The sequence below is a fragment of the Oncorhynchus tshawytscha genome, linkage group LG30, assembly GCF_018296145.1.
Source record: "Oncorhynchus tshawytscha isolate Ot180627B linkage group LG30, Otsh_v2.0, whole genome shotgun sequence".
Taxonomy (NCBI): Eukaryota; Metazoa; Chordata; class Actinopteri; order Salmoniformes; family Salmonidae; genus Oncorhynchus; species Oncorhynchus tshawytscha.
In genome coordinates this window covers 10,210,581-10,220,852 of record NC_056458.1, presented here as the reverse complement: position 1 = coordinate 10,220,852, position 10,272 = coordinate 10,210,581, and the positions used below count along the sequence as shown (strand labels likewise).

The following is a 10,272-nucleotide window of genomic DNA, read 5'->3' as shown; positions in this document are numbered from 1 at the left end:
TTGTACCTCCAACAGAGACTCATCAGGCATGTTCATCAGGCCGGCCTCCTGCGTCCTTGCCCTAGCTGATTTCCCCCCTTTTACAAAATGCTGTGCTACGTGTCTCATGGGGTTTGGCATGCTGGGATCATGTGACTGGAGGCCTCCTGATGTTAAATGGACTTCTAACGAGAATTATTGAATGTTCTAGAAAAGAAACTACTAAAATGGGGAGAACATTTTTTTTTTTTTAACACAGGCCTACAATTGGATCCATTGAAATCCAAAACTACTGGACAATGGACTCATTGGTACGGGTGCGGTCAGTCGTGAAGCTTGTTCATCTTGTGCTTTTGTTGGGTCTAGTTGAACATTTATCAAATCACAGAGCCGAGTGTTGGGAGATGGACACGTTTGTTGACTGAGTATGCCCCGTCTCGTATTTACTCTCTCTTACTGGACAGTATTCCTCAAGGATTGCCTTTCCCTCGGCATTCGCCACAAAAGACAACATTGAGGACGACCTTGACACAGAAGACCAGATTCTTCAGTGTTGCAGAACGATGCTGCGCTGACCACCAGAGATTCACAGAAGGCAAGTTAACGATGTGACCATCTGTTTTTAGAAAGGGGCTCACTGGGGAAAATGTACGTTCTTTGTTACAGGTGTACTTTTTGTCGACTTTCTAGGTTACTATCTACCTGAAGTCCCACGTAGGACAGGTTGCGACACGGGGGAACTACATACATTATTTGACTAGAGATCCTATTTAATAGGTTTGCTGTACCAATTGTCGTGATAGGTATTCAGTGGAGAGTTGGGTAATTAATAGGTTCTTCAGGATATGTGTCCATTTTAATGAGTTTGGACATCTAGGTATGTCTGGACAGCCCCTCGGTTCCTCATGCTATACCCAGGGGTTCTGGGATGTAATAGTTTATGAATCTATTATGATCAGGGTTCTAGTGTTTAATCATCCTCTTAATAGTGTTGTTTCTGCAGGATACCTCATGGACACCACCACCTCATTGCTCTGTCCATGTAGCGGCCTCTCTGCTGGACGACTGTCTGCGGTGTATTGGCGGCCGAGGCCTGTGTGCTCTCATACCCTGTTGGACTGGATCACAGCTGGACATGGGATGGTCTCAGAGGGGAGCAGACGGTAGAGGAGAGCCTCCCAGAAACCAGCTTTGTCCCAGTCCTGGGCTGAGGGTGAGATGGAACCCAGCTGACTAAGGTCTCAACCAGGAGTTAACACACACCTTGTGAACATGGACTCTCAAAATGACTGAACATATACAACTATGCTCATGCACACACACACACACACACACACACACACAACTGGTTGGCAAGTTTCAACTCCTGGATATAAATAGTCAATGATTAATTCCTCTTTACTCATTTTTGTTTGGTTATTTGAAACTTTTTGGTTTTACTTGCCTTAAATGTACAGAATTAAATTGCCCATGTGTGATGTCCCCTTCCCCACCATCCCTAAGTAATGCTTGACCTGGTGAAGTGTATCCAATGATTTCTGGCGTTGGGTTGTTTTGGGACAACATTTGCCCTTCTAACTGAGCAGTAAAATTGCAGTAATTGGGATTAAAGTGAGTGCTGTAAAAATGTAAATATAATGTTAAAGCTATTAGAGCAATGTCTGTCATGCAGAATTGGTTCATTCGTTTTGGGGGAAATGTTATGGGATTTGACTCTTCTGCTACTCTACCACAGCAGCATTTGAGATGGGGAGGGGGGGGGGAAATTGTGTATATAGTTTTCCTTTTGAATAGACGTGTTACAGAATAAATAAACTGTGTGGAATGCAATATGAATGTGTTGTCATAACTTCGCTATTACATATTGTTTTAAAGGGAAGACCGACTAACAGGACGTCCTTTCCCGACGATTCCACATGTTGAATTGCCACTGTTCGTCGACGCTCAGCTGTGATCTACTGCGCACGTCCGACGTTCTTGGTGGTCGGTCTTACCTCTTACGTATTACCAAAGACTGTACAATATGTGATATTACACTGCCTGCGGTTTTACATGTTGCCCACGTGGGGGCATGGTAGGTTCAGTTTTGTTGTCCTATACTCTGCACTCTACTCCGCTCTCTTTTCTGCTTTTCCAATCATGAAACTACTAGAAATTAGTTGCTGAATTGTTATATTATAAATGAATAGCATCTGTTACAGAATAACGGCTGGGGGAGCTACAAGCTTGTTACTGCACATCTTGCATTTCTTAACCAACATTTGACACGGTATCTGCCACAATATTCGGGGCAAAATATGTTGGTTATAGGCTACATGTCCTTTCACTGTTCCTTGGCCACTGTCGGTATTAGACAATCCGAAGTCGACCCGTCGCTGCCATAATGGCGAAAGCAGGACATACATTATGTGGGAAGTTGTTCCAATTCGTGTTATACTGATTAGAGGGCATGTTTCATTTGGGTATGTCATCAGTTTGGGTGGTGATAATAGTAAGGGGGTCTCCCAGAGCTACACTCTGGAACACAAGTAATCTTGCATAGCATGGGCTACTGCACTCCATCCCTATACCTAGCTACTCTATCAGTGTGCAGCATAGTACGAGGTTGAGAGAGAGAAGGGTGCAACGAACATAAAGCAGTATAGTGAACATTAGAGACCTCTCAGGAAACTGGCTTTGATCAAAAACGAGTTAATCGAGGTGCAATATGTTTAATATGGCAATATTCAATGACTGCCTGTCCTTTTTGAAGTTTGACCTAAGTTTGACTTGATCTTTTTTAATGCCATATTGTGCCATAATAGCGGAAAGGATAAATGACGGATAGAATGGGAATTTTTTTGTGTGCGCTAAGACGCAGAAGGCATAACAATGGAGAAAGCGGGAAAATCCTTAATGCGTTAAGCATTCAAGTGCTGCAACAAGAGCACAGCGAATAGGCGATCAACTTGGGTCAGCGAATGTTTTCTTATACAACATTGGACTAGGCTGTACGAGTCAGGGACATTTGAGCAAGCAAACCAGTGCATCTGCGTGGCAAGGTAGGCAATGGCACTTTGCCAATGAAGATAAACGCCCGCTATCCAAAATTACGCTTCCAAAGTGGTAGAATGCGGTTACTCCGATATTCGCGACCTTCAACGCATTTGCATTTGTCTGGAGAGGTGACATTAGGAGAGATGATAGATATAGGCTTTGTCATGCAATAATGTCCATAATTGCTGGACACATTTTAAACCAGAAAGCTGAATATTGCCACTAATGCACTTTAAACTCAAGAGGTTGACACATTGTATCTCTAACCACATTCCAACTACTCTGAATGTTGTTTGTTTGATTTTTGGGACGTTTTTTCTTATGCGGTTTCCGAAGTCGCACAATAGCTGCGCGCTTCCAGGGATTTCGTGAACTTCGTTCGCAGTCTCCAAACGATTCTTTGTCTGAATCGATTCCCCGTCACTTTTTGGGGTAAAATGGCAGGAGAGAGCCGAGGAGCAGCGATGGCTTTGGCGTTTTGGGACGGCTGTAATGGCTTGGGATTTATTTTTATCTTTCTTGTGGATCTACTGGGAATAGCTGCAGGTAACATGGAACCTATTTACTGGAATACGTTGAACAAGAGGTACGTGGTTAAACGCTGTCATATAGACCAGTTTAGATGTATTTATAAGTCGTCGTCGTCTCCCCCAAAAAAAAAAAACCCACATTGTCTGATTATGACTGACTGAATACATGTCACTCGTGTACACCGTGTCTTTACAGGCTGTCAACGCGAATAACTGTGCGTTATTTAGGTGACATTGCAGTCCGGCAGAGTGGCCTTTGGAAAAACATACTGAACGCAACAATACAACTACCAACTCATGGGGATCATGCGCACCTTGGGGACACTTATTTTGTAAGCTTCGATTTCAGGTCTAATGACATGAGTTCACTCAATATCCAACTCTACACTGGGCTAAGCTACTTGTTGCTGGTGGAGGTGAATATTGGTGGTGGGGATACTGACTTCATTGGAGAGGAAGATGGGAGTCTCCCGGCACATAATGTCCAGCGAAGTCGGACACGGGTTCTATTCCACAGAGATGTGTGTCCCGCAGGGTTGGGCTTAATTTAGAATATATCAAATTTCAATTCTTGAATTTTAATTGAAATAGTAAACGGGATACAAAATTCTAATTTGAATAAAGGAAATATAATTTAATTCAAATGTCACTTCAAGGCCTAGTCTATAAATATTGTACATAAATTGTACATGCATATCAAATATTAAATGTGAATTTAAGATATTATATCACTTACATTTGCATTATTATATATATTATTTACCAGAATGCATTAGTTCAACCCTCAAGTTGACCCCGTGGCTTTCAAAAAGAAGCCAAACAAATGAAATTGTGCTGGAAATATAATGGTCTATTCTAAGCAATTAGTTAAAAGATTATGTGAACATTTGTTTCCAGAGAAAAGTGATACACTACATGACCAAAAATATGGTGATGGTACCCCCCCCCCTTGCTGCTATAACAGCCTCCACTCTTCTGGGGAGGCTTTTCACCGGATGTTGGAACATTGCTGCAGGGACTTGCTTCAATTCAGCCAAGAGCATTAGTGAGGTCCGGCACTGATGTTGGGTGATTAGGCCTGGCTCGCAGTCGGCGTTCCAATTCATCCCAAAGGTTTTTGATGGGGTTGAGGTCAGGGCTCTGTGCAGGCTAGTCAAGTTCTTACACACTGATCTCGACAACCATTTCTGTATGAACCTTGCTTTGTGCACAGGGGCATTGTCATGCTGAAACAGGAAAGGGCCTTCCTTAAATTGTTGCCACAAAGTTGGAAGCACAGAATCGTCTAAAATGTCATTGTATGCTGTAGCATTGCGATTTCCCTTCACTGCAACTAATTGGCTTAGTCCGAACCATGAAAAACAGCCCCAAACCATTGTTCCTCCTTCACCAAACTTTACAGTTGACACTATGCATTTGGGCAGGTAGCGTTCTCCTGGCATCCCCCAAAGCCACATTCATATATCAGACTGCCAGACGGTGAAGTGTGATTCATCACTCCAAAGAATGCGTTTCCACTGCTCCAGAGTCCAATTGCAGTGAGCATTACACCACCCGAGCCGACTCTTGGATTTGCGCATGATTATCTTAGGCTTGTGAGTGGCTGCTCGGCCATGAAAACCCATTTCATGAAGCTTCCGACAAACAGTTATTGTACTGACGTTGCTTCCAGAGGCAGTTTGGAACTCCGTAGTGAGTGTTGCAACCGATGACAGACGACTTTTACGTGCTTCAGCAATCGTCTGTCCTGTTCTGTGAGGTTGCGTGGCCAACCACTTCACGGCTGAGCCGTTGTTGCTCCTAGATTTTTCCACTTCACAATAACAGCACTTACAGTTGACCAGGGCAGCTATAGCAAGGCAGAAATTTGACAAACTGACTTGTTGGAAAGGTGGCATCCTATGACAGTGCCACATTGAAAGTCACTGAGCTATTCAGTAAGGGCATTCCACTGCCAATGTTAGTCTATTGAGATTGCATGGCTGTGTGCTCGAATTTATACACCTGTCAGCAACGGGTGTGGCTGAAATAGCCGAAGGTGTCCACATACTTTGTATATATACACGGTATATTCTTTGGTATCTGGAAGTGTGACCTGTCAGATTGAATTAAACTCATGTTCTATTAGCGCATTCATGTGCTAGTCGGAACCAGGAAACTCTGAAATTTCCGCCGTGTTTACTTGTCAAACAAGGCACATGTATTACTAGAGTAAGTTGGACATTTCAGAGTTTCCTAGTTCTGAGTAGCACGTGAACACTGACTGAGTGGAATTTATTTAAATTGTATTGAATTAAATTCTACTTCCTGTAGGATGTGGCCAATTCTAATTTCAACTCATGAGTTGAATGGGGGTCAATTCCAAGATTCTGAAATGAGCCCAACCCTGGTGTCCTGTGCCTATAGTTCCATATAGACTAGTGTAAAACTATAGTCTACCTTTCTGGCTGTAGAGAGAGCAAGCAGACCGCACTTGGGTTGTTAAGCATGGGAATGCCTGTTTATGGCAGATGCTTGTGTGAGAGAGGGGGTGGTCTTCATGCATGATTGCACCCTCATAAAGGGTCGCGTGTGTGCCCTCCGTGATTTCAACCCTCCCCTCCCGCCTGCGTGGACTCATGCTGAGTTTGCGAATGGGGAATTATGAAAGCCAGTGAGAACTTGGCCTGGATTTGTCCAACGCTGTTCAAGCAAGCTCCTCTTTTGTCAAAGCCCAGACTCTCACCTATTGGCAAGCATGCAGTAATTGTGCATCAATTCATAAGCTAGGCCTTAATTTCTCGCTCGTGTGAGGACAGACACAGATACACAGTTGAACAATCAAAGAAGGTTTGATTAAATAGGCCTACACGACTCTCGCTACCCAAATCACCTTGTAGTTGTTAGGTTACGTTTCCATAGACAGAATAGATACATGAACAAACTGCCCAAATGTCACTATAATTCATTAATAATGAATTAATGAGAGGGTTTTGTTTAGTGAGTTGCAATAAGGGGGTACAATTATCGAGAAGAGTCAAGATGTTGAGAGTGGCCGGTGAAAGGAGGGGAATATGAAGAGATGGAAAGATGCAACCACGAGATGGAGAGATGAAAAATAACCTAGAGTTGGGTCTGATGAGTCTTTTTAAGTGGGCCCAGATAGAGGGACACACTGAGTGTGAGCTCTGTGCTACTGCTGAGAATCTCTCATCCGTATGGAATCTAATGTTCCTCCGATATATGAAAAGGTCAATGGGTTTACTCATGGCCTGTTAGACAGCTCTTCCTCAGACTCCTGATGGCCAAGACGACCAACACACACAACAGACAGACACAGGCAATGAATACAGAAACATGTTCAGTACAGATATAGAAAATCATACACTCTAAACATGGATATAAGATGAGTGAGTGGAGTTAGGGAGTGCAGGGGGCCCCCCAGGTGGTGAGGGTAGGTAGCAACACATCTGCCACGCTGATCCTTAACACTGGAGTCCCTCAGGGGTGTGTGCTCAGTCCCTTCCTGTACTCCCTGTTCACTCCAACACCAAGTTTGCAGACGACACAACAGCCTGATCACCGACAACGACGAGACCGCCTATAGGGAGGAGGTCAGACACCTGGCCGGGTGGTGCCAGAATAACAACCGGGAAACTAAAAAGATTTGGTATGGGACCTGAGATCCTCAAAAGGTTCTACAGCTGCAACATCGAGAGCACTACCGCATGGCAAGCGGTACCGGAGTGCCAAGTCTAGGACAAAAAGGCTTCTCAACAGTTTTTACCCCCAAGCCATAAGACTCCTGAACAGGTGATCAAAAGGCTACCCGGACTAGTAAGCATTTAACTGTAAGGTCTACACCTGTTGTATTCGGAGCACGTGACAAACTTTGATTTGATTTGGATTTGACATCTGAGGCAGAGTCGTGTAAGGCGAAGTGGCTGTACATCTCTTCCCCCTTAAGTGGGCATTCAAAATGAATACTTCACAGGCTGCTCAATATTTAATGAATCACGTGCTAATTGGCTGAGGATAAAAAGCCTGGTTAGCTGGGCTAAGCGTTTCAGATTAAACCTTTTGAAAGATTGGGAAAAGAAAGGAAACCGAAACAGTGTCAGGAGACTGAGGAGCGGGTAGACTGAGTTTAAGGATGAGGTCCCTGCGTCTTCACGTGTTCAGCCTCATTACCCCCTTACACTGCCACATACAGCCAGAGTGTTACACCCTCAGAGTTGGAGTGAGTGTGATGTCTGTGTCAGAAAGGAGTGTGTGTGTGTGTGTTTACTTGCCTGTTTGTGTTTGTGCATGTTGTTCCTAGGGGTGTGGGTATCATTGTTGTTGGGTGTGTGGGGGTGTATTCCCAGTCAGTCACTCAGCGGCTGTCTCAGTCAGAGTGTTTAGACTCGCCTTGTTTACTCATCCAGTGAGGAACAAAATCCACCCCTGTCCTCCTGTGACACCTCCTGCTCAGACAGCTGTGTGCGATGGATGGAGGAGGAGGGGGGGGTTTACTATGAATGCCTAGGCGTGTCTGTGTTAAACCTGTGTATTTTCCAGTCTAGATTGAACTGTGGAGAATAAACAGTGTCAAATGAAGAAGGGCAAAGGAAAGTGCTCTGGGACGTGTATGAATAGGCGAGCTGTCTGTATATGAGCAAGCTGGTGTGAAATGTATGCATGCTTGCAGTAAAATACTGAATGTGCGACCAAACAAGTTTTCCATAGACTTGTGAAGGTGACTTTGGTAACGGCACCAAATTAGCTGTACCACTTGACCTCGGATTAGGGGTGTGAGAGTAAGGGAGGGTAATCCTCCTACTCAACACACACCCAGCCGTCCCCTCTTGTGGAGTGCACCACTGTCAGTCAGACAACAAAGCAGTATGTGAGGGGGATTTTTTTTCTCTCTCTCGCTCACTCGCTTTCTCTGCTGGTAGCCTAGTGGTTAGAGCGTTGGGCCAGTAACTGAAGGGTCACTGGTTCGAATACCGAGCTGGCAAGGTGGAAAATCTGTCGAAGTGTCCTTGAGCAAGGCACTTAAAGGAGCAGTTCACTATTTACAGCTAGCAATCAATGGAAGTGCTGGGGGCATGTAAACAAAGCAAAATAAAAAAATCATGTCGTATGGCTTCCATTGGTAGCTTATGGTGGCTGAAGTTTGTAGAGGCTGTTTTAAGGAAAACTGAACCAGGGATTACAGTTTCTCCTGGCCCATAGACTACTTTCGTGGTGAGGAACCATCTAACATCAAGTATTTATTTTTTTATCACTTACTCAGTAGCTCCATCTCTCCATGTGCCCTCTTTTACCTGAGATTGTTACCATAAGGAATAGCCACAGAGCTATCTGGAGCTAATTTATTAAATAAAACATAACCAGTGAGAATGTTACCAGTCATAAACTACTGGATGTCAGAATACAGGCTAGTGGTGGAAGCTGCATTTGCGGCATTGCTTGGGATTCTTGGCAGAAGACTAATCTGATGGAATCTCTTCAGTAATCCAATGGTTTCATCAGCTCTTGCCCAGGGATATGGGCAGGATTCAAGAGTGATGAGTAAATACGTTAAAGGGTGCATGACATAAAGAACTTTCCTCCCTTTCACATGTTTTGTAGTAGGTGTATGGCTTAAGGCGTCAGCATGCTTCAGTTCGGCTGGCGGCTAGACGAACCGAACGAGTGTGCTCCCTTAAAAGACCTTCGCTTGAAAAGAACGAGAAAAAAAGCGGCAATAGGACTGGTTCTCCTATTGAAGATCCCGTAGGCAGTATACACTTCCTCAAAATAGCCAGAATTAATCTAAGATAACTCAAGAAATCTGTCATTAATTTTTATGTTTTTGCCGAGGAGCTCTTATTCGCGCAAAATACATTTTGGTGCAGTATTTCTGAAAGAAAAAAAGTCGTCTCTTGTTGAATGACAACAGACTTTTTTGAAGAATCCCTACTCTTGCCCAATCACGGACGAAGGGGCGTAGCATTCGGCTCCCGAAATTCGGCTGGCCTCGAAAAAGTGACGTGTGCCTAAACAGCTGAAAAACCCCTTACCCGAAGTCCAAAATGAACACAAATGTCGGCATAATATATGCACGGAATCTTGCGAACTGTTTCGGCTGGGAATCACGTGGACGCCTTTACACTCCATCTATCTCTCACAGCCTCACGTCAGAATTAGACGGTCATCCATGTTTCTCAACCGTCACATTTCAAAGTTTTCCAAACGCCACATTTCGAAGTGTTAAAGGTTACGTTTAGGCAGTAACTCAGACATCTTCATTTTAGGCAGTAACTCAGACATCTTCATTTTAGGCAGTAACTCAGACATCTTCATTTTAGGCAGTAACTCAGACATCTTCATTTTAGGCAGTAACTCAGACATCTTCATTTTAGGCAGTAACTCAGACATCTTCATTTTAGGCAGTAACTCAGACATCTTCATTTTAGGCAGTAACTCAGACATCTTCATTTTAGGCAGTAACTCCGAATGGTTAAGGTACAAGGGTTAAGGTTTGGGAAAACAAAAATGACTTTTTATTATATCTTCAAACCTTTGGAATCGAGGCAGATGCTTAAATCCATCTGCATCCCCATCCACAATGCCCTAGCAAAACCAAAACCTACTTGAAGGTAACAGCGCTCACTGTTGCCCCTAGTGGCTGGTTTCCACTTCATCTCTCTGATGTCCTCAGACATGGATGGACGTCGAAGACTGACCTGTATCACAGACCTGGGTGTTCACCCACACA

At 44.0% G+C, this 10,272-nt stretch overlaps 1 protein-coding gene across 1 annotated transcript in view; it reads left to right on the top strand.

Annotated features, from left to right (window-relative positions):
• Positions 1–2,567: 2,567 nt before the first annotated feature.
• Positions 2,568–10,272, top strand: part of LOC112231372 (ephrin-B3) — a 37,575-nt gene continuing 29,870 nt past the window's right edge. Inside the window, exon 1 of the mRNA XM_024398108.2 lies at positions 2,568–3,601. Within this exon, the coding sequence (XP_024253876.1) occupies positions 3,453–3,601 (149 nt within the window). The 5' untranslated portion in view covers positions 2,568–3,452. The remainder of the gene's footprint in view (positions 3,602–10,272) is intronic.